Source organism: Suncus etruscus, chromosome 3, assembly GCF_024139225.1.
Source record: "Suncus etruscus isolate mSunEtr1 chromosome 3, mSunEtr1.pri.cur, whole genome shotgun sequence".
Lineage (NCBI taxonomy): Eukaryota > Metazoa > Chordata > Mammalia > Eulipotyphla > Soricidae > Suncus > Suncus etruscus.
This window is the reverse complement of record NC_064850.1, coordinates 91,408,912-91,432,413: the sequence shown is the minus strand read 5'-3', so window position 1 is coordinate 91,432,413 and position 23,502 is coordinate 91,408,912. Positions and strand designations below refer to the sequence as shown.

Below are 23,502 nucleotides of genomic sequence, written 5' to 3'. Positions count from 1 at the left end.
TGGCTTAACCCAAGGGAAGACTGTTGAATGTGGGGCTGGGGCTGGGGCCTGCTGATTCCAAATTTCCCAGCTCCCACGGCAACTCCCTGATTCCCAGCTTCCCTCCCCAGAATGGATCAGAAAATTTTCTGTTACCTAAGAAACACACCCCTACCCCCTACCCCACCCTAGAGGCCTGCTGTGGATTGAATAGTGTTTGCTGATGCAAAACAAAATAGTTGTTTGATGGACAGAGATGGGATGTCTGAGCCTTAGAAGGGCCCCAGTGCTGCCCTGGATCTGCAGGTCTGACTTTCTCCAATACACCTCAGGGAAATGCTACAGCTCAGGTTCCGGCACCCTGCAGCTGCAGGGGACAGATCAATTCTGGGGTTCACACACAGGAGGCTACTGGACTGCACTTTCTCCAGGCTGGTGGCCCTCTGAGGATCACTGAGAGCCTGTCAGTGTATCCCTTCCAGCTAGTGGAAGACCCATGCTTCACCTCTCAGGTCTTGTGCCTACCCCATGGAGAGCCCTCTGCAGTCAGGCTCAGGGAGGGATAGCTGACTGCTCCTGCCCTGGGCTCATGACCACTTTCTTCCCTGGAAGTCCTGAATGCTTCTTGGTGGGGGTCCTAATCTGGCCCCCTGAGCTCTGGAGCAGGTGATCCTTTCTGCACCTGCAGCTAGCACCTCTCCACGACCTGGTCCCCCTCCTACCACTGAAGCTAGGCAGAGTGAGGGACTCCTGGCTGCTTTGACTCTCCTATCCCTCCCTCCCTATCACTGTCCACTTCCCCAACATCAGGAGCACACAGGTGGCGAACAGGGAGGGGACCAGAGCCCAGGAGGAGGGAAGCCCCTGGTTGGACAATCCTGGGGACCAGACTGGGACTGTGAGGTCCTGAGCTTGGGCAGGCGGTTAGTTTGCTAGGGATGGGAGGGGCTAGGGGGCTGAGAAGAGGAATTAGGTCAGGGATGTGGGTGGGTGGGTGAGAGGGGAAGGGGCAGCACCCAGCTTCCTCCTGTCTCTGGAAGCATCTATGTACTTCCCTTTCTCTCCTGCCCCTCCCCTTGGGCCCTGGGAGAATTCCCCCCTCCCCTGAGCCCCTCGCTGAGGGCGTTGCCCCCCAGGTGGGGCGGTGGGAGAGCCAGTCTCAGCTGTGTGAGGATGGAGGGGCTGGGAGCAGGGCTGGGTGCCCAGCCGGCCGCGTGTGTGGGAGGACTGTCCTCAGATGCCCTCCACCGGCAGTCCCCGCTCTGACGTGAGTGCCCCCCCTCCCTCTCGGATTAGTGGCAGCTTGGCCTGACTCTCGCTTAGGGCTCCTTCCCCACCCCCGCCTGCTGCCCTCGCGTGGGCAGGGGGCCGGTCCACCAAAGGGTCCTGAGCTTGTCCAGGTAAGGGGTTTGGGGAACAGTAGGGTGGGGGTTATCGAGCTGCGCTTGTCTTGTCCTTTGAACGCGTGTGTCCGAATGTGAATGTAAGGGGTTGGGGCAGGACTGGGGGTGAGCCCAGCTGGCCTTTGTCCCTGTGCCCAGCACTGAGTCCACCCAGGCAGTCGTGTGTGTGTGTGTGTGTGTGTGTGTGTGTGTGTGTGTGTATCTTTTGTGTCTCTGGGCTGGGCTCTGGGCTCAGGTTCAGAGCAGCCACTAATCGGGCTGGCTTTGTGGGCCTGCACTGGGTAGAACTGATGGGAGCTATGAGGGGGAGAAAGGGTCCCTTTCCGGGTGCTTCACAGTGTCCTGAGACTCCTGCTACAGCTCAGAAACGGGACCTGAAAGAGCAGATATAGGACTGGGGTTGAGTGGGGAGTGTCTGTCCTTTCCCCCCTCCCAGAGTTCTCATCCCCACTGGACAGAAGAGCCCCCAACCCGAGGCCCAGCATCTGCTAGGCCCCAAGTCTTAGGAATCTCCCTGCCCTCCTGCCCACTAAACTGCTGCTAGCAGAGGACACAGGCAGGGTGCCTCAGGCACACCTCAGCTCCTGTTTGCACCTTGGGGCGAGCCTGGAAGCAGGCACTGGGGCCTGAAATCTGCTGTGTTGGACTCTGGGATGCCTCCTGATATAGCAGTTGGTGCCACCCCCTTAGGGAAGCATTAGTCACTGGTCACGAAGGCATCCCCCCTCAGTTGGCCAGCCCCAGCACTGACCCAGCATAAGGCAGGGGGTCTCGGCCCCTCCACACCCTGCTATTCAGAGTTGGATGGCCCCTGCCCCATGCTGGGACTCTGACCCATCCTGGCCCTGTGGCCGCCCCAGAGGCTCAGACCTCCCTGGGCTGGCAGGGATGATGGGTGGCTGGCTTGGGTGCTGCTCAGTCCCTGGCCGCCCTGTGAAGCCCAGGACTCTTCCGGCGGGAGGTACAGCAGTCTCGGGGTGGGAGGTGGGTGCCTGAGGGGAAGGGAAGCGCCCGTTGGGCGTGTGGGTTTCTGTGTGTGTCTGAATCTGTCTGTGTGTGTTTGAATCTGTCTGTTTGTGTCTGCGCTCTGGAACCACCCCCGCAGAGGAGAGGAGCCGGGTGCTTCCTCGGGAGGAGGGTGCCCCGCTTCCCATTTCCTCTTCTGTTCCTTCCAGGCCCTCCCAAGGGCTCCTCTATGGGTGGGTCTGAGAGCCTGGAGATGGGAAGGACCAGACCCCCAGCAGGAAAGGATGTGCTGGGTCACCTGCTGGGGGGCTGCCGTGGGAGGGCAGGCAAGGAAAACCAGGGGCCTTGGGGCTGGAACCGACTGGGTTAGGCCTTCCCGGTCCTCCCCAACATCTTGTGCATCGGCCTCTGGAAAGGGGCTTGGGCGAGGCGTGAGAAGTCCCTTGGCTAGGACAGCACCAAGCAGGGCTGATCTGCCTTCCAGGTGTGCCCCTGTGCCAGTGCTGGAGAGGCTCAGAGGCAAATGGTCCAGCAGGCACTAGGCCGGCTGGCTGGCTGGCTTGGGTCGCGGCGCCCATCACTGACCCGTGAGAACCCGACTGCCCCTGCCAGCTCTGGCACGGCCCCCTCCCAGCTGCTCCGCCCCAGCACCCCGGGGGGCACCACGCCCCTCCACGGCCCGGTCCGGCCCCTCCCGCCCTTTGCTCCAGTTCCCGGGCTTGGCACCTATAGTGGGGGTGCTGCCCGCCTGCCAGGCTCCGGGGCCGGGCCCACGGGAGGGTGGGGCGGCTGGGAAGCTGGCACGCTGCCCCGGGGGAGCCTCTCTCGGCAGGCGCCCGGGTGCCGCGGGGGGGAGGGGGAACAAAGGGCTCATTCTCCCCGTGCGCAGCCGGTGGCATCGCCGGGGCGTTGGCGGAAGCCCCCGGGGCCGGGGCGGGGGCAGGCCCAGGCGGAGCCGCCGAATCACGGGCTCCTGTTTCCCTTAGGGTGCTGGAGGAGGAAACCGGCGGAGCAGCTTCCCCACTCTCAGTTGCGCGTCTGGCGATGGCGAACGGAGGTCCCGCTGCGCTCCCCGCCGCGCTCCTGCTCCATTAGCCGCGCCGCGCCGCGCCCCGCCGCGCCCTCGCCGGTGCCTCTCGCGCTCGTCGCTCGCTCGCTCGCTCGCTCTCCAGCAGGGATCGGGCTCCGCTGCCCGGCACGACCCCCTTCCCCCGCCCCTCGCTCGGCCACCTCCGACCCGGGGCGCGCGACCAAGCCCCCGGCCCGGCTCCCTCTCTCGCCCCGGGAGCACCCGCTCCCTCGCCCCGGCCCGGCCCTCCCCGCGGCGCAGCACGGAGTCTCGGCGTCCCATGGCGCAACCCACGGCCTCGGCCCAGAAGCTGGTGCGGCCGATCCGCGCCGTGTGCCGCATCCTGCAGATCCCGGAGTCCGACCCCTCCAACCTGCGGCCCTAGAGCGCCCCCGCCGCCCCGGGGGGAAGAGAGCGCGAGCGAGCTGAGCTGAGCTGAGCTGAGAGAGCGGGAAAACGAGGCGTCGCCCGCCGGCCGGGACGCCCCGGAGCCGGCCCATGGGGAGCTGGCTCCCGGCGCCGGCCACGACGACCGTCGCTAGCGCAGCGCCCGGCGCGTGAAGCCCAGGTAAGCGGGCCCAGGGCCGCGCCTCTGGGGGCCACTAGTAGTCCACTGCCCGTGCGAGTGAGGGGGATCCCCGCGTGCCCTAGAGCTGGCCCATAGATCCGAAAGTTGGGGTCCCCCGTGGGAAGCTGGAGCGCCCTGTCCGTCCGGGCTCTCGCTCCTCCCCGTCTCGTCCCAGCCGGCCCGCGCAGGGACAGCGCTGCTGGCGGGCGGGTGACACCTGTCATTCCGGTCCTCCAGCGCGTGTTCAATTTTCCCTCCTTGCCACCGCTCGCTTTCCCCGCCTCCCACCGTCCTCCCGTGACAGACTGCATTTCCAGAGACCGCTGGTGGCTCTGGCACTCACTACCAGTTGTTCTGGGGCCAGCTTGACCCACCCCACCTAAGGGCTCTTAACCCATCCAGTCAGTCCCCGTGGCTCTCCAGGGCTGGTAGCGCTGGAGAGCCCTGCCCCCAGCTGTTGTCACTTTGCCTGCTCTGGGAGAGCCAAGAAACTGGAGCGCGGGAAGCACCGCCGCTGCCCAGGTGTGGAGGCAGCGCCTGGCTGGTCTGACACCGCCCCCTGCTAGTCTGGGTGGTGCCTAGGGGTGGGATGGGCAGGCAAGCACCCCCAGGACTGCTGACAACCGCGTGGGATGAGAGCCCAGACTGTCTTGTTTCCGTCTCACTTTGCACACAAGGACACAGAGCTGGGGAGAGTGACTTGACTTGACTTGTCCAGACAGGGTGGCCCAGTGGGTCAAGGATTTGGGACTCCCCCTGTTATGTCCCTCCCCCTGCGGCTCTCACCAGCTCACCTTTGGGATTCCACGCCCCCTTCTCATACTTCTCATGGCTTATGACTGGCCTCCTGCCCCTTCCTAGTCTGGACATATCATGCCAGGAATGGCCTTCTCTGCTCTGGGGCTCTGGCCCCCACGGATTCTCAAATCCATGGCATTTATGGGGATGGGAGGGACAGACCTCCATGCTCTGAGCTTCCACCCAGGCAGACCCTTTAGGCTGCATGTGACAGGCAGCCCAGCGAGGCTGGCGCTTGCCTTACAGGTCCAAACTACCTTGGTGTGGCTAGGGCAGTACCCACGTGGGACCTGGCACAGGGTTCTTGAGACTCATGTCCAAGGAGTTCATGCAATGGTGGGTCTGTGCAGGGCCCCCCTCTGGGAGAACCCCATGAGGGCAGGAGAGTGATGGAGAGTACGCCCAGCTTCCGGAAGGACAGTGGCACCTGGGAGAAGACAATCCCTGAGAACGGCCTCGTGGGACAGGAGCTGGGGAGCCCACTGCGAGATGGCCCACGCCGTGGGACCCTGTGCCTGGGAGAACCGGCTCCCTTCTGGAGGAGTGTCCTGAGCACCCCAGAGTCCTGGCTGCCCCCTGGCTGTCCCCAGAGTATGAAGGACATGCTCCCACTGGTGGAGGGCGATGGCTCCCGGAATGGGGAGTGGAAGACTGGCTGGCTGGGCAGCAAGGAGGGGCTGCGCTGGAAGGAGGCTGTGCTCACCCACCCACTGGCCTTCTGTGGGGCAGCATGCCCACCCCGCTATGGGCCTCTGATTCCTGAGCAGAGTGGGAGCCAGCCCAAGAGTGACCCTACAGCCTTCCGGCCCTTGCACTGCCCCTTCCTTCTGGAGACCAAGATCCTGGAGCGAGCTCCCTTCTGGGTGCCCACATACTTGCCACCATACCTGGTGTCCGGCCTGCCCCCAGAGCGCCCATGTGACTGGCCTCTGGCTCCGCACCCCTGGCTACACTCAGGGGGCCAGCCCAAAGTGCCCTCTGCCTTCAGCTTAGGTGGCAAGGTAAGTGTTGGAGACTTGACCTTGCACTCTGGTACAGCAATAGGCTCCCCCCCCCCACCCCCGGGAGACAGGGCCCTCAAAACTGTGGGCCACACTCAGTTCCTTCTGAGATGGGGCCGTTTCAGGGACTGGCTCCCATGGACTCACCCAGGGCCGGGCTGAGCTTGACCTCCAGTGTGGGCTTGTTTTGTAGGGAGCAAGGACCAAGCCTGAGTGCCTTTGTGTGAATGTGGCTGTGCCTGCCCCCTTCAGGTAGACCCTCATCCAGGAATTTAAACTAGTGTTTCTTGGTTTAGTTTGTTTTGGGGGGCCACACCTGGTGAAACTCAGGGGTTTCTCCTGGTTCTGCCCTCAGGGATCACTTCCGGTGGTCTTAGGGACCATACGGGGTGCTGGGGATCAAATCTAGCACCTTACCTGCTGTACCAAGATTTAAAATATTCTACAGTCAGTCTGGTACAGGACATCCAACCAACCATCTGGATAGGTCTGGGAGATGTTTGGGCTCTTCCCAGTGACAGCTTTCAGCAGCTGCTTTCCTAGGAGCAGTGGGGGACTGGACAGAGCTCCAGCCTGATGGCTGCAAAGCACCTGTGCTCAGGCCTGCTGTGCTCAGAAACAGCATGAGCTGAGTTCTTTCTCCCCTCTTCAGGGCTTTTCCCATAAGGATCCGAGCATTCTCAGGCTGGCAAAGGAGCCACTAACATCTGTGGAACCTGGATTATTGGGTTTAGCACCCAGTGGCCCGATCCCGAGAACAGCGGGTATAGAACGACCTTCACTCCATCAGCAGGACGGAGAGCCGGGAATTGGCCAGCCTCCCAATCTTTGCCCACTTTTCCTGGGGCACCCAGATGCTGCTCCCCGCGCCCCCTGGCCCATGTGCCCTCCAGGCCTGGTTCATACTTTTAGCAACATGTGGGCTGTGCCAGGCAGTGGAGGCCTTGGGCACCACCCGCTGGGGCCACCAGTCACATCAGGATGCCCTTCTCCTGGGCCTCCTGGCTCCCAGCTGGGCTGTTGCTCATCCCACCCACCTCTCAGTGGAGGGCTGGGTCATTGTGGGAAGTGCCAAGATGGCCTGGACTTGGTCAGCAGTGAGCCGGGTGAGTCCAGTGAGGAAGCTAACAAGGCCTCAACACCCAGGGCCTGCCCGCCCAGCCACCATACCAAGCTGAAGAAGACATGGCTCACTCGACATTCTGAGCAATTTGGGTGCCCAGGTGGCTGTGGCAGGGATGAGGAGAGACCAGATGTCCCGCTAGGGGCCCTCAAAAGGGCAAGCAGCCCTGAAGACCAGGAAGCAGTGGGCAGCCCAGCCCCCAAGCGCCCGCCTGCCCCTTTCCCAGGCAGTGCAGGGCCTGGGTCCAGAGGTTGGCAGGAGGCGCAGAATTCATCGCTTGGGAACAAGACACAGGCAGAACAACGTGCTAGCCACAAAGGTAAGGGGGGAGCAGGGGAGGCCTGTGGGGTCCCTGCTTGAGAGGGGAGAACCAGGATAGGGCTCAGCAGGGCAGTGGGTGTGACTCACACCCAGAGGTGAAATCTCCCCCAGCACAGGGTGGATTCTGAAAGTCTCCTTCGCACCTCCTGACAAAGCTTCCCACGAACCCTTCTGGTCACATTCACTGCCCCATCACAGGCTACACTGCAGCTGTGCAGTGAGCTAGCTCTGAGCACGGGTTCTAGAGTCAGCATCTGGGTCTTGATTGGAGCTGATCCCTTCACTTCTTTGAGTCTCAGTTTCTTCCTTTATAAAATGGGGATAAAACTGGGACTCACCTCCTTATGAGACAATTGCAAAGGTTTGATGATCTAATTCATATAAAGGACCTTGAAGAATTCCTGGCACTTAGTCAGTGCTCAGCAAATGCACACCTTTATTTGTGCCACAAATTCCTGTCTGATGTATGGCCTTTACTGTCTGAGGCAAGGTTACAGACACTTGTGTGGACTCTATAGTGTTGGGACTCTGGGCTCATCCTGGACCCCTGTCTTGTGACCTTCTCAGTCAGCCCTTCTGCTGGCCTAGCCTCTGTTCTATAGGCCATTTTAGTTTCTTGGCCTCCTAGATTGTTGGACTGATTGGAACACACTCCCATAGCTTTGCTCAGACACTTGCATGTATGTGTTGGGGGGGGAGGTGTAAGAAGGGGCTACATTCTCCAAAGTCTCTGTCCATCTGGGAGGCTATTGTCCACCCAGCTGCCACCACCCCACTCTACCGCCTTTAGTTATTGCACCTTGGCCAGTCTGTGCTGAAAGCTCTTTGACATTCTCACCTTCCGATACCTCCATCTATGTGGGATTTGCCTCCTCATATGGTCATGAAGCCAGTTGCAGCTCTAAGCCTCAGCAGAACCTACTGTGGTCTACATGGTTGATCCCACACTTTGTTAGAACGGTTGCTCCTTGGGCCCAGTACACCCACATCAGATTTTCCTCTCAGCCGCAGTGTGCATTGGCATTTCTAGACTTCAGCAGAACCATATGCATTTGTGAAGGCAGGGAGTGATTATTTTCTCCTTCTGAGCCTCCCAGATGTGGGGGCTGTCAGGATCGCCTCCAGGATCACCTCATTGAACATGATGGCACTAGTTTGGACTCTCCCCTTGATCTTCATAGGCAAAAGCTCTTGAAGCTACTGAATTATCTTCTGGGCACCTGCCCAACCTTTCTGTGAAGCTTCTAGCTTCCTGGTCAGTGGTGGTGGTTCTGACTTGGGCCTGCGGGTCAGGTTGGCAGTGTGTGGTTGGGCTGGGTAGAAAAGCAAGGGTTTGCCTAAGTCCAGGAAACCCAGACACTTGACCATCTGTACTGTCCTCTCAGGACCCCAGGACAGCAAGACAAGCCTGCAGGACACAGGGCTACAGGACACACCCTGTTTGGCTCCCCCAGCAGGCACTGCTCAGTGCCAAAGTTGTGCCCAGAGAGCAGGAGAGACAAGCGGGCAGGCCTGCCACTCCCAGCAAGCATCCAGGTGAGCCTTTGACCTTGGCTGGGCCCAGGACCCCGCTCTGGGGCTTCTCCTCACTCTCCACTGGCCTGTCTCCAGATCACCTGTGGGACAGGAGCAGCAACAGGAGGACCACTTGGCCGCTGGCTCCAAGGAGGAAGGAGGGTCTGGTCCAGAAGCCCAGCTCAGCCTGCGCCTGGCCAAGCACTTGCTGAGTGGTTTGGGGGATCGGCTGTGCCGCCTGCTGCGGAGGGAGCGGGAAGCCCTAGCTCGGGCGCTGCGAGAAGGTGAGCAGGACTGGAGGGTCCTGGGATTCCCGAGGAACACTTCTGACAGTCACAGCTTCCCCTGCAGAACTGGGCCCACACTTGCCTGTGCTCATTCAGAACCCCCTTCCCCACCCACTCTGTCCTTTTCCCTGGCACAGGCCCCAAGGCTCCACATATTCTGTTTTCTGGGAGATGTTGATTTCAGCTGCTTCAGCCTTAGGAAAGGCCTTCATTGGGAAAGCAAGGCCGAGCACCTGCTCACTCCTGGGCTGGTTGGTCTGGAACTGACTAGAAAATAGCTTGTAGGAATCCTTCTGGGTCCCCACTGGGCTCCAGGGTGGTCTTACAAATTTTACACCTGTAGTCTTTTTTGTTTTGTTTTGTTTTTTTGTTTTTGGGTCATACCCAGCAGCACTCAGGGCTTACTCCTGGCTCTACGCTCAGAAATAGCTCCTGGCAGGTTCGGGAGATCATATGGGATGCCGGGATTCGAACCGCCATCCTTCTGGATGCAAGGCAAATGCCTTACCTCCATGCTATCTCTCCGGCCCACACCTGTACTCTTCTCTTCCTGCTGGGAACCTGCTTGCCCCAGAAAGCCAGATCTCAACCTTTCTGCAGCCAGCCAGCCCCTGCCTCCCCCACTATCCCCTACTTTTCCCCCAACCTGTTTACTTCCCCCACTGTCTCCCCAGCCTCTGACCCCCCCCCCACTGTCTGCCACTGTCCCCTTGGCCTGCTCCTGCATCCTCCACTGTTCCCCATTGTTCTCCAAGCCTACTCCTACCTCCTCACTGTCCCCCAGGCCTGCTCCTACCTCCCCACTGTCCTCTGCTGCCCTGTGTCACTCCCCATGGTGTACCTGGGTTCTGGGCCTGGACCTTTCTGTGCCCGCTATAGGGAATGCCTCTTTCCTCCTCTCTTCCTGTTAAATGAAAGTTCCCTCATTGCCTGGGACCTGCTCTTGCCCTCCTCTTACCATCTTCTTTCATGCTAGAGCCATGGCAGGGTTACAACCATAGGAGCCCGCTCGGTGGGAGCGCTGGAGAGGGCAGGGTTCCAAGCCCCCAACACCACTCCACCCCAACCTTGTGTACAAGTAGGACCAGAGTTTTCGGTGTGAGCTGTGAATGTGCTAGTTGCTGCTCACTTCCCTGTAGCCAGCTGACACTGGGAGGAAGCAATTCCATACAGAGTACTTGGAAGATGCAATGTTGGAAGTGCTGTGGATTATCACTGGGGTGATGGAGAAATCTCGAGGCAGGACTCATGCCTGAGCATTGTATGGAGGGCTCCTGGAAAGTCATATGTGCAGTACTTGGTGTTTGCAGGGCCTGCCTGCCACCCTCCCCAGGGACCCTCTGGAAACCCCTCTCCTCTGTCGTCCTACCTGGGGCCCTCCTTCTTGAGCCCCCCCACCAAGACACCTGTGACCCCAGCCCCCTCTGATGCTGTTCTCTCCTGTGATCAGTAGGCCAGGGGCCAGCAGGGACGGAGGACAGCCCAGACATTGCGCGCTGCTGTAGCCGCTGCCACCACGGACTCTTCAACACCCACTGGAGATGCCCCCGCTGCAGCCACCGGCTGTGTGTGGCCTGTGGCCGCATACTGGGTGCTGGAAGGGTCCAGGAGAGAGCAGGTAGAGATGGTGCTGGGTACTAAGGGGGGATTTCAGGGGGGTGGGCTCAGACAGGCTGTCAAGGTTGGTGGGCCTTTCTTGGCAATGTCTCCTTAAGAAAGGCTCCTCTGGTCAGCCCAGCCTAGTGACCCCTGCTCAATGCCCCTTAGTGCAGACCTCTCCCTTTCCCCAGATCAGAGGGCCATGCCTGTGTCCTGGGCCACCCTTAAAAGGAACTGCGGGTCTGCTCTCTGCCTCCCGCTTTGCTCAGCTCACACCTTAAATCTTACAGAATTGAGAGGTGGGTACCATTGCCTCTATTTTTCAGTTAAGAAAGGCTCAGAGGGCTCGAGCAATAGCACAGCAGATAGGGTGCTTTCCCTGCAAGTGGTTGATCTGGGTTCTATTTCGGGCTTCCCATATGATCTCCTAAGAACTGCCAGGAATGATCACAGACCTCAGAACCAGGAGTAACCTCTAAGTACTGCTGGATGTGGCTCAAAACAGAACAAAATATAAAGACTCAGAGAGATCAAGTGACTTGTCTAAGGTCACATAGCTAATTTGGGTCTTTGACTTCAAGTCTTGTTCTTTTCACGGTTCTCAGCTTTCTCTTTGTTAGCTCACTTCCGATAACCTGAAATTTCCCAGTGTTCCCGTAGACACAGCCACGAAGAGTCCTGGGTCAGAAACATTTCAGAACACTGTATTCCTAATGACCTCCTCAGACTCCACGATACACCCACTCTCCCTTCCCCGGGTCAGCCTTTGGGCTCCTCAAACAAGACTCTGAGAAAGCTGAGTTCTGTGAGGGGCCAAGCTCCTGACTGAGATCTGCCCTGGCCTGCCCTGAGCCCCAGGCTGTCTTGACTCCCAGACCCACTGCTGTTCCTTCCTGCCCAGGCCCTCAGCAGTCCGTGGAGGAGTGTGCTCTGGAGACCGGCCACAACACCTGCTCTCTGATGCTCACCCAGTTTGTTTCGAGCCAGGGTGAGCCATACAGGGGAGGGGAAGTATGCAGAGGGCAGAGGGCCCAACTTCATGTCTTCCGCCCCTGAGTGCCCCCCCCCCCAGCTGCTCCCTGTGGTCCTCTGCACTGACCCACTCTCCCCACTCTCCCCTCCTCCCGCTTGCAGCTTTGGCAGAACTGAGCACTGCCATGCACCAGGTCTGGGTTAAGTTTGACATCCGAGGACATTGTGCCTGCCAAGCTGATGCCCGGGTGTGGGCTCCTGGGGATGGGAGCCAGCAGGTAAGACATACAGGGCACATGACAAGGAGAATTTCTGCACCTTTGGAGGGCCACAGGAGCTGGGTGGATTCAGGCTGGGTGGCATCCTGCCTTCCCCTAGGGCTTGAATATCTGGAGCCCCAGTATCTGTTTCCTGCTCCCATCCAGCAGAACTGCTATGTCCTGGTTGTCCAGAGCTTCTACTCTTTCTGAAGCCAGGTTGAACACTTGCCACATCAGCAGAGCAGCCTCTTTGCTCCTGGACTCAGGCTCCGCAGGTTGAGCTTGGCCACCTTAGCAGCACACTGCATTTTACAAAACTAGGAAGGTCAGGCTTTTCTTACAAAAGTCATTCATTTAAGAAAGAGCTCGTAGTGAAATAAATCAGAGAGAAAGAGAAAGACGGAGAATGGTCTCACTCATCTATGTGTTTTAAGAAAAATGAAAGACATTTCTCAACAATTTTCAGAGACAAAAGAGGAGAGGGCTGGACATTATAGCCGACCTCATGAACCTCACCACAAAGAGTGATGAGTTTAGTTAGAGAAACAACTGCATTGCGAACTATCCTAACAATGAGAATATATGAGGGAAATAGAAAGCCTGTCTAGAGTACAGGTGGGGGCGGGGAGGGGAGGAGGGATATTTGGGTCATTGGTGATGAGAATGTTACACTGGTGATGGGGGGTGTTATCTTATATGACTGAAACAACCACAATCATGCTTGTAACTAAGGTGTTTAAATAAAAAATATTTAAAAAAAAAAAAGAAAGAAAGAGCTCGTAGAAGGAGTAGGGAGATTATATGTTGGATCCCTGGCTGGGACCACGAGGTTGTCCCAGACACCACTGTGTGCTGCCCTGAAGACCCTCGAGAACTGCAGGGTCCCATTTTGGAGCATAAGTCCAGTGAGCCAGGAATCACCCCAAGTGGAAGAAAAGAAGGAAGGAAGGAACGAATGAACGAAGGAAGGAGGGAGGGAAGTAAGGAAGGAGGGAAGGAAGTTGTGTTATATATATATATGCGCACACACATGTTATATATAAATATATATATCAAATATATACATATGTATGTATAAACATATATGTGTTTTATACACACATATGTTATAATAAAGATTCTGGTGGAAAATTTGGAAGAGACCAACAAGTGAGAGAGGTCAATGTGCCCTGGCTTCAGGCTGACAAGCTCCTAGCAGCTTTTTTGCCTGAATCTGTCTCATCATGTGTGCTTTATTTAACCTGCTTTAGACCATCTTGCCTGTAAATCCCACAAGCTGCTTCTTTTCACCTAACATTTTGTAGTGTTTTGCTCCTTACAAATATGATGCCAGGATGTAAAGGAGGCCATTGTTAGTAATTGTGTTGCTTTTGATGCTTTAAAATCTCTGAGTGTACTGGGGCATGGGGGCGTGGGTTTAACAGAAGGAGCCAACAGAGAAAACACCAGCAACATCCCGACCTTCCTGCAATGGGGACACCAACAGGATCAAGGACAGCAAAGAGGGTGAGCAGCTCCCCATCCACCCAGGTTGCTGGGGCAAGGTACAGGAGGCAGGAAAGAATGCAAGGATAGGACTTAGCCCAAACTCCTTAATCTCTGTCCCTTATCTCTAATTATTCCAGAGAAACCTCTCAGTAAATCTAGGATCCATCCCTTACTCCCTGCAGCCAGACAGGAGCCCACTCCTCAAGGAGGGCATTGAGGGGCCCGGAGAGATAGCACAGCGGCGTTTGCTTTGCAAGCAGCCAATCCAGGACCAAAGGTGGTTGGTTCAAATCCGGGTGTCCCATATGGTCCCCCATGCCTGCCAGGAGCTATTTCTGAGCAGCCAGCCAGGAATAACCCCTGAGCACCGCTGGGTGTGGCCCAAAACCAAAAAAAAAAAAAAGAGGGCATTGACCAGAGGAGCTGTGAAAGGAGCAGACTGGGTTGGTGCCTGGAGGCGAAGGGTACCCCCTCACCCCTTTCCTCCCTGACAGAGACACCGGGGGTGGACCGCACTGGCCAAGGGCCCTTGCCTTGCCCTTCTCTCTGTGAACTGCTGGCCTCCACTGCTGTCAAACTCTGCCTGGGTCACGAGAGGGTCCACATGGCCTTTGCCCCCGTCACTCCAGCCCTGCCCAGCGTGAGTGAGGGCCCAGAGGGGCTGGGGTGGGGGACGTGGTGGGGCCCACCTCCCCTACAGGTTTGCATGGGTCTTGAGCGCTCAGCCCTCCCCGCAGGATGATCGCATCACCAACATCCTCGACAGCATCATCGCTCAGGTCGTGGAACGGAAGATCCAGGAGAAAGCCCTGGGGCCAGGCCTGCGCAAGGGTCTGGGCCTGCCCCTCCCGCCCGTGCGGTCCCGGCTGCCTCCCTCTGGAGCTCTGCTGTGGCTGCAGGAGCCCAGACCACCATGTGGCTTTCACCGTTTTCAGGAGCATTGGAGGCAGGGCCAGGTGAGTCTTCTGACTCCCTCACCCTCACCCTCACCCTCACCCACTCCAGGTCCTTGGCCGATGCAGGAACAACACATCCCCTTCCCAAGTGGTTCTAGGCACCACCTCGCTCGCAGCCTGATCTGGAGTAGGAGGGTGCTCTGGTCATGATTCTATACAACTGTTTCCTTTTCCAACAGCCGGTGTTGGTGTCTGGGATTCAGAGGACACTGCAAGGCAACCTGTGGGAGACGGAAGCTCTGGGGTTGCTTGGAGGCCAGGTGCAGGCCTTGAGCCCTCTGGGGCCGCCCCAGCCCACAAACCTGAGCAGCATCACTTTCTGGGAGGGGTTCTCCCGGCCAGAGAGTAAGAGTTTCCAGCATGGTGGTCAGGGTGTGGGAAGACTGAGAGGGTGGACAGTAGGGCCCCAGAAAGCTGGGGGCAATTGGGAGCAAAGCCCAGCACAAACACTGATTCTGCTGTGGCCACAAATCATAAGTATCTGGGCCAATTAGCTTCTGGCCAGGGCAAGTAACCTGTGTCTCTTGTCTAGTTCGCCCCAAGACAGAGGAAGGCTCCGTGCTCCTGCTGCGCCGCACGCTGGGGGCCGAGGATGCCAGCCGGTGAGTGGGCAGCCGTGGGGAGTGTCAGGGAGTGCCAGTGGGCACTTTGATGCTTATTTGAGTGGGAACTGTGACTTTTCTTGCAGAGTAGAGAATCTGGCCTCTAGCCTGCCGCTCCCGGAGTACTGCGGGCGTCAGGGGACACTCAACCTGGCCTCCTACCTTCCTCCTGGCCCTGCCCTGCGTCCTCTGGAGCCCCAGTTGTGGGCAGCCTATGGTGAGTGGCCGCCCATGCCCACCAGCACTCCCCAGTTGTGGGTAACTGGAGCCCTTGCCTATGGTCCTTTCTCTGTCTCCTGTAGGGGTGAGCCCACACCGGGGACACCTGGGCATCAAGAACCTCTGCGTGGAGGTGACTGATCTGGTCAGTATTCTGATCCGTGCTGAAGCGCCACTGCCTGCCTGGCACCGGCTCCAGAAAGGTGGGTGCCTGACCAGGGTCTGGGGCGGGGCTAGCAACTGGTGGCTACCCCTGAGCTGTCTCTCTCCTCCAGACTTCCTCTCAGGCCTGGACGGGGAGGGCCTCTGGTCACCAGGCAGCCAGGTCAGCACCGTGTGGCACGTGTTCCGGGCCCAGGACGCCCAGCGCATCCGACGTTTCCTCCAGATGGTGAGGGCAGCCAGAGCCCTGCTCAGTTCACAGCTCCTGCAAGTAGGAGCTCCCCAAGACTCCTGTCTGTGTGTGTACCCAAAACTCCTCCCTACAACTCACAGAGGTCAGAAAACAAAGGGCCAGAGGAGAGAGGCAGGCCTAGCAAGGGCCCTGGGGGTGGGAAGTGAGTAAGGTACCTTGGGACTCTCTAGCCCATAGTCCTGCTTCTCTCCCACGCTCTCATACACACACTCACCCATAATACATGTCTGCACAGGCATGCCCCCATAGACATGCACACATACCCAAACTTGTACATAAATGCACACATGCCTACACATACCTTCCCTCACATATACACATGCCCACACACATACATGCCCATGCAACTTACCTCCATAACACACATGCACACATACAAGTCCTCCATATGCATTCATATGCCTATACCATGCACACACGCACAGAGAAGAAGGCTGTGTCTAGCTGTGAGGTAGACCAGGCTGTGTTCCTCTGGGGTCTGTAGGGCCTAGTGGTAGGGCAGAGTTGCCCCTCTGGGTGCTGTCCTGCCACTCCCCTTTTGAAGTGGCAAGTGAGTGGGTGATGGGATGAGATGAGGGGCATGGAAGAAAGAGGAGGGATGAGCTGGAGCAGGAAATACTGAGAGACCAGGGTGTGGCGTAGAGGCCACATTCAGGTCAGGGCAGGCCCAGGACTGCTAAAGTCCCCTGAGTGCTGCTTATCTAGAGGAAAAGACACTTCAGCATCTCCTGATCTCACACATGCACACAAGGACAAGGAGAGGTGGAAAAAGCCTCCTCAGCCCTCCTGCCTGAAGTCTTTCTGGATATATCAGTTCCAAGAGCATGCAAGCAGACACCATCCACCACCCGCCATTCCCCTGAATCAGAAACATCCTGGGGTGGCCTGGTAGTCACTGCTCTGCTCTAGGAGAGTTAAACCTTGGGGACAAATGGACTTGACACCTGCTCAGGGCTTCCTGCACCCCCACCTGGCTCTGCCTCCCTGTCTCCATCACTGTCAGTTGCTGGAGTTTTAGCAGAAGGGGCAGACCCAGCTGTTTGCTGTTTGGCTCTGGATGTTGGGATCCAGGGATCCCCTTCTCTGGCCTCAGCTATCTCTGTTCACCCCAGGCTCTCTCTGCTCTGTCCGGGCCAGTGAAAGTCCCCACAACTATGTCTAAATCCGTCCATTACAGGCATCAGATCTTTGAGGGGCTGGGGTTTTAAACACTGGGACTGTCCCTTCAGGGCACAGGTACCCCCATAATGTGGCACATGGCTGTGTGCTCCCAGGACCTTAAGCTGAGAGCCTCTGGCATAGAATGCCATGCAGAATGGCTGCTGGGCACCCTCCCTTGAAATAGGAAACTGTAGGTACAGACCTATGCAGGATATTAGCACACACACCCCCACCCCTAGGAAAAGCAGGGAGTTAATTCAAGTATCACTCTTTCATCCATGGCTCTCAGCACCTTCCAACCAGCTCTGCTACTGACCCAACTGACCTTGATGCTAACCACTGGCCTATTTCTCAGACCTTGTCCACACCAGATCTTCTGCAGCCCTGCACTTATCCTCTTTTGATCATTTCCCTTTCTCTTCTTCGAGGTTTGCCCGGCCGGGGCAGGCAACCTGGAGCCTGGGACCCCCGGAAGCTGCTATCTGGATGCAGGGCTACGGCGACGGCTGCGGGAGGAGTGGGGCGTGAACTGCTGGACCCTGCTTCAGGCCCCCGGAGAGGCAGTGCTGGTGCCTGCAGGAGCCCCTCACCAGGTGCTTACCCAATGGGCACTGCAGGAACCCCTTATCTTAGGAGTGGTGGGGCAGCAGCCCAGGCCTGAGCACTCCCCGCCCCAGTGAGAGGCAGGCAGGATGTCCCAGTCAGGGGACTGAGGACAGATATCACCCACTTGACCTGAAACTCGCTCCAGTGTGTCTTTGTAACCCCAACTTGGCTTAGTGCCCCTGGATGCCAACTGTATCCTTTTGACCTGCTTTTAGCTACGTCTATGACACCTGGTGTTGGGTCCATCTGGGCAGTGGCTCACGACAGTTGACCTCAGGGTCGAGGGGCATGGGATAGCGTGAACAGAGCCTCCTTGACTCCTGCCCATCTTCCCTGGTACAGGTTCAGGGCCTGGTGAGTACCGTGAGTGTCACCCAGCACTTCCTGTCCCCTGAGACTGCAGCGCTCTCTGCTCAACTCTGCCATCGGGGACACAGCCTGCCCCCTGACAGTCACCTGCTCTGTGCCCAGGTGGGTGATACTGGCTAGAGAGTGTGCTGGCTGCTTCTTCCCATGGGCCCAGCTGGCTGGCAGGGACGTTCAGCTCTGCTCAGCAGGGTGTCCTAGGCAGAGTGTGCTTGAAACTTGTCCTCTCTTTTTTTTCTAGATGGACTGGGCTGTATTTCAAGCAGTGAAGTTGGCTGTGGGAACGTTGCAGGAGGCGAAATAGGGGGCCTCAGGTGTCTGGGGCTGGTGCTCAGTCCTGGAACAGCCTCAGGCGAGCATAGGAATCTTGGATCCATCCCAGGAGCACCACTCTGGGACACCTGACCTGTAGCATCACAGTGCTACCAAAGCTGCCCCTACTTTGCCTCTCTTCTGCCCATGGTACAAGGCTCATTTGGGGGTGACTGACTCCCTCTGGCCCCTACCCTAACCCAGCAGACCAAAAGCTCTTCTTTGGGGGAAATCTCGGGAAACTTTCTGACTTCAGCAACACCTGCTGCTGCCTCCTCCTCCCTGCTGTCCTGCCTGTGCTCCAAGTTACACTCACACCTACATCCTTCCTGTGGGCATGCAGGGCTAATGGCTAGGGGCTCCTGCCCTTTTTTCAGAGAGTTGGACAGTGAGGGGGGACCTTGGGCCTGAGAGTAGCTGTGTCCTTTCCAGCTTACCTTGCTTCTCATCCTTATCTCCACTGGCCATGGTTCTGGGAAGCCACACGATGCCTGTTGGTCACCTGCACAGAGGCACAGAAACAGGTGGTACAACTTGGTCTGATGGGGAGGGATCGAAAACACCCCAGCCTGCTCTCTGGGCACCTGGGTTCCTACCTCCCACTCTGGGCTGCCCCTCAAGATGCTCCCAATGTAATAGCAAACAAGGATCCTGAGACAGGGTGCCTCCCTGGGCGGTGTCAGCTGCAGGGGTGTGGGAGTCCCGTGGGAGCCCCAATTCTTTCAGCCGGCTTGACTCTGGATGAGCCCATCTCTCCTCTGACCTGCTGTGGAATCCCAGGAACGTGACCATTTATCTGCCCATGGGACCCCAGATCCCACCTGCTACCCCAGACAGCTGCACCCCCCCTTCCATGCTGCTCCATTGTCCTGTCCCCGTCCCTTTTGTTCCTCATTGTTCCTGTGGTGTTTGGGGAAATATTTTTTATGAAATAAAATTTTGTATTCTAAATGTAATATAATTTTAGAAAATTAGAAAAGGTCACCTATAAAAATAAGCCTCCATATTCTCATTCCCAAACCAAATGTGAGTCATATATGGGTGTATTTTCTTCTAGCATTTTCTCTAAAGAACTGTTTATTCCTGATTGAATTGGTGGTTTGGAACCTTGATTTCTTCCCTTTCATTTTTTTGGTTACATCCAGAGGTGCTTCTGGCTTTGTGCTCAGGTGGGCTCAGGGGACCCTGTGTGGTGCCAAGAATCAAACCCAGGTTGCTTTGTGTAAGACAGGTGCTTTACCTGCTGTCCTATGACTCCAGTCCTGGTTTTTCCTTCTACCCCAGTGTTGAGGTCATTTTTATGTATCTAATCTTTATTTTATTTATTTTTATTTTATTTTTGTTTTTTGGGTTACACCCAGCAGCGCTCAGGGGTTACTCCTGGCTCTACACTCAGAAATCACTCCTGGCAGGCTTGAGGGACCATATGGGATGCCAGGATTTGAACCACCATTCTTCTGCATGCAAGCAGATAGAAAATGCATGATAGCCTTACCTCTATGCTATCTCTCCAGCCCCAAATCTTTTTTTTTTTTCTGGGTGGGGGGGCACACCCGGCGTTGCTCAGGGATTACTCCTGGCTGTATGCTCAGAAATAACTCCTGGCAAGCACGGGGGACCAGATGGGACACCGGGATTCGAACCAACCACCTTTGGTCCTGGATTGGCTGCTTGCAAGGCAAACACCGCAAGGCAAACACTCTCCGGGCCCCCCAAATCTTTATTTTAAATGATTTTGTTGTGATTTACAAACCCAGCCCTCATTTGAAAGAAAAAAAAAAGTCAGGGCCCGGAGAGATAGCACAGCAGCGTTTGCCTTGCAAGCAGCCGATCCAGGACCAAAGGTGGTTGGTTTGAATCCCGGTGTCTCATATGGTCCCCCATGCCTGCCAGGAGCTATTTCTGAGCAGACAGCCAGGAGTAACCCCTGAGCACTGCCGGGTGTGGCCCAAAAAGAAAAAAAAGTCAGATTTCTTTATGGTTTGGAAAGCTCAGTTATTTTTTTTTTCTTGAGGCAGGAAAGAAAGAAAAATTACGGAACTCTTATACTTTACTGTGCTACTATTTTCATTTAATCGCTCTCATTTCCTTCTTGAGCACTACTGGAGAAAGATGCCTATTTTCATTTATGTACAGAAGAGGAAGCAGCTTTTTGGGGATGGGGTAGGCGGAGTAGGTGAGTTACCAAGGCCATCTGACACTTGGTGCCCAAACTGGGATTCAAAGCACGTTTTGCAAGTCTGTGATAGCTCTTAGTGGACTATGGTCCTGTTTGCTGGCTTCTTCTTACAACATGGGTACTTTGTAGTTGGCCAGGTTCCAAGTAGCACTGTGTGACCTACTCTAACATAAACTTCACTGATGGAATTGTGTCCTGATGTCACCCAGTAATCCCCAATCAAGTCCTTCCTCTGGCAGACAGGAAAGGCGTGGCAACTGGTCTCTTTCCCAGTTCTTTTATTTTTGGTGGTGGTGGTGGTGGGAGGGTTTGGCCCACACCAGGCAGTATGTGGCTTGTCCCTGTATTAATTCTGGCTCTGCACTCAGGAATCACTCCTGGTGGGCCAGGAGACCATATGGGATGCTGGGGGCTGAACCCAGGTCAGCTGCATGCAAGGAAAATACCCTACCTGCTATACTGTAGCTCTGGCCCTTCCCCATTTTCATACTGTCACAGCACCCACGAGGGCACATTTGTTCTGACCTCTACCAACAGCAGGTAGGCCATGTTGCAAAGTTTGGCCCAGGGAGTGAAGCCAATCTAGGTGAGGATTAAGCATGAGTGTCCATTTGGGACCTGCAGTGGACCCAGTCCACTGTGCCCTTGTCCTGGCTCCTCCTAGTAGCCCCACTGTCTGCTTCTGCCCAGACAGCCCAAGCCTTGAAGCTGGAAGGGCATGCAGCCAGTACTTTATTTCCTTATAAAGCACATTATTTTACTTTTAATTTGAAATAAGCTTAGATTTACAGTCACATCACAAAGATAGGACAGAAAGTTCCCAATTCCCCTTCACCCAGCTTCCTCTCATGTTTCTGTCTTACGTAACCATGGCAGAGTGAGCAAAACAGACTTTGACACAGATACAGCACCATGCAGGAGGTAGCGGACTTGAGTAGGTTTTCACCAGTTTCCCGTTAAAGTCCTTTTCCCACTTCAGGAGTCAAAGATGCCTGCATCCCACAAACAGGCAGGAGCGCAGATGCAGCAGCCTCCAAGCGCCCCCACACAGGTGGCAGCACCCCCTCTGCACCTGTCCTCTTCACCCTTTTCACCTCTCCAGAGGCAGAGTTGGCCACTCAAACATGCCTCTAATCACAGGCGCCCTTGCCTCACCCTGTTGGCTGTCCCTGTCCCCAGGACTCCATGCCAAGCCTGTCTGCCTGGTGCCACAAGCCCAGAAATGGCACACACGCGGTCCCTGGCTTGAGTCTGGAGCACTGTCCTGCATGCAGGCTCAGTCTTTCTGTCCACCAGATGCAGAAGCAGCCTCTCCCTGGTGCTTTTGGCCTCTTGGAAGAATGTGGCAAAGTTGTCTTTGTCTCTGCTTCTGGAAGTTTCTATCTCAAACCCCTCAACTCTTCCCCTTCTGTTTCCCCTGTCTGGCTGACTTAATTCTACTGTCCTTCCCAGTGTCTTGAAAATGTATTTTTTCTTTTGTGTCAGTGCTCTCGGGAGGACTGGACATGCCCGCCCCCACTTCCAGAAGGACCCACTATGCTGGGCTCTGCCTGTGTGTCCCTCACAATCTACTACATCTTCTCATGTGCGCCACACCATAGCGATGGTCAGCTCCCCTTTGCCTCAAGTTGAGCCCTTGCAGTGAGAATGGGGGCCTGGAGCTGCGGTTTGTGGCTATCTTTGCTCTTTCAGGCAGTTAAGCTGTCTGGTGTTTATCTGAGGCTGTCTCTGAGGCTTCCAGAATCTGGCCCAGACATGATCTCACTCCCTTCAATCATCCCTGGGAGGCAGAAAGGAGTCTGGGACCCAACCCTGTTCCCACTTCACAGATGGGAAAACCAAGGGATAAATACATTCACGCATGAACACAGCAAATTCGTTGACAAGTTACTGCATCATTCTGGAGTCCTGCTTTTACGTGTTCAGGGGGGAGAGGTCTGGGCAGCAGTATTGCAGATGCCTGTGAGCCCACTGGAGATACCCTGTGACCTACCCTGTTTCTACGCACTGGAAACCAGGGTCAGAGGGGGAGCACATCTTGTGTGTCTGAGAGCTGAGTAATTCCATGGTGACCTGCTGACACATTTTATGGCTATGGGTCTCTGAGTGTAAGCAGCAGTGCTATGGCTGGGAGGACCAGCCTGGAAGAGCTTAATAGTGATGCTCACTGGACAGTCCCTTAGCCTCTTGCATGACTTCTGCCTTGCCAGCAATCCTAGGAAGGAAGATGACTCCCTGATGGGACCCAGCAATGACACTCGTCTGGGAGCAGAGCCAGTTATGCAGCAGCCAGACCAGTCTTTGTCTGTTCCTTTGAGCCACTGTCCTTGGTAAATGGCAGTGCATAAGGTCAGCAGGAATGTGTAAAGGGAAGCCCGATGTGGTGCCAAGGAGTTCACATTGGCTTGCTTCAGAGTCACTGCACTCTAGCTGGTCCTGCCTTCTTGATAGTGAAGAAGTTCAAAAAGAAGCTTGGGTTAGAGAGGTAGTACAGAGAGAAAGGTGAATGCATTGTACATGGCTGACCCAGGGGTAATCTCTAGCATCCCATATGGTCCCATGGTCCCTGCTAGGGGAGATCCCTGAGTACGAGCCAGAAGTCACCCCTGAGCATACTGAATATGACCATCCCTAAAACAAAACAACAAAAAGAAGCTCTGAGGGTTGGCTCATACTTTGCATGCCCAAGCCCTGGGTTTGACTTCCAGAACCCACTGCATGATCCCTTGAGCACTGCCAGGAGTGATTCTTAAGCAATGAGTCAGAAGTTGATCATGAACACAACTGGGTGTGGCCCAAACAAAAATAAATAAAATTAAATTAAAAAAAAGAGAAAGAGGGCCTGGAGAGATAGCACAGCAGCGTTTGCCTTGCAAGCAGCCAATCCAGGACCCAAGGTGGTTGGTTCGAATCCAGGTGTCCCATATGGTCCCCCATGCCTGCCAGGAGCTATTTCTGAGCAGACAGCCAGGAGTAACCCCTGAGCAATACTGGGTGTGGCCCAAAAACCAAAACCAAAACAAAACAAAAAAACAAAAACAAAAAAAGAGAAAGACAGAAAAAAAGAAAGAAAGACACAGACAGAAAGACAAAGAAAGAAAGACAGACAGAAAGACAAAGAAAGAAAAGAAAGAAAGAAAGAAAGAAAGAAAGAAAGAAAGAAAGAAAGAAAGAAAGAAAGAAAGAAAGAAAGAAAGAAAGAAAGAAAGAAAGAAAGAAAAAGAAAGAAAAGAAGGATATTTTACTCCTGGCGCTGAGCTCAGAAATCGCTCCTGGCAGGTTTGGGGGACCATATGGGATGTTGGGGATCAAACCTGGGTCAGCCATGTGCAAAGTA

At 56.0% G+C, this 23,502-nt stretch overlaps 2 protein-coding genes across 2 annotated transcripts; both read left to right on the top strand.

Moving 5' to 3' along the window:
- The first annotated feature begins 1,287 nt into the window (after positions 1-1,287).
- HRURF (HR upstream open reading frame) lies at positions 1,288-3,810 on the top strand. Its single transcript, XM_049769499.1, has 2 exons — positions 1,288-1,379; positions 3,335-3,810. Exon 2 carries the CDS (start codon positions 3,698-3,700, stop codon positions 3,800-3,802), a length of 105 nt encoding a protein of 34 aa, XP_049625456.1. The 5' UTR covers positions 1,288-1,379; positions 3,335-3,697; the 3' UTR covers positions 3,803-3,810.
- A 47-nt stretch (positions 3,811-3,857) lies between these two features.
- Positions 3,858-18,721, top strand: HR (HR lysine demethylase and nuclear receptor corepressor). The gene is made up of 19 exons (XM_049769432.1): positions 3,858-3,985; positions 5,134-5,784; positions 6,437-7,226; positions 8,614-8,764; positions 8,840-9,027; positions 10,484-10,648; positions 11,531-11,617; positions 11,764-11,879; positions 13,286-13,367; positions 13,844-13,989; positions 14,087-14,305; positions 14,485-14,650; positions 14,838-14,907; positions 14,994-15,124; positions 15,210-15,329; positions 15,402-15,517; positions 17,131-17,295; positions 17,651-17,779; positions 17,916-18,721. The coding sequence occupies exons 2-19, from the start codon at positions 5,173-5,175 to the stop codon at positions 17,976-17,978; spliced, it is 3,516 nt and encodes a 1,171-aa protein (XP_049625389.1). The 5' UTR covers positions 3,858-3,985; positions 5,134-5,172; the 3' UTR covers positions 17,979-18,721.
- The last annotated feature ends 4,781 nt before the right edge of the window (positions 18,722-23,502 follow it).

What these genes read in the sequence shown, in the direction of transcription:
- HR (XM_049769432.1), top strand. Translation starts at nt 5,173, where the DNA reads ATGGAGAGTACGCCCAGCTTCCGGAAGGACAGTGGCACCTGGGAGAAG. An exon ending in AGCTCGGGCGCTGCGAGAAG is followed by an intron (nt 9,028 to 10,483) that starts GTGAGCAGGACT and finishes TGTGATCAGTAG; the next exon opens with GCCAGGGGCCAGCAGGGACG. An exon ending in AGCATTGGAGGCAGGGCCAG is followed by an intron (nt 14,306 to 14,484) that starts GTGAGTCTTCTG and finishes CTTTTCCAACAG; the next exon opens with CCGGTGTTGGTGTCTGGGAT.
- HRURF (XM_049769499.1), top strand. Translation starts at nt 3,698, where the DNA reads ATGGCGCAACCCACGGCCTCGGCCCAGAAGCTGGTGCGGCCGATCCGC.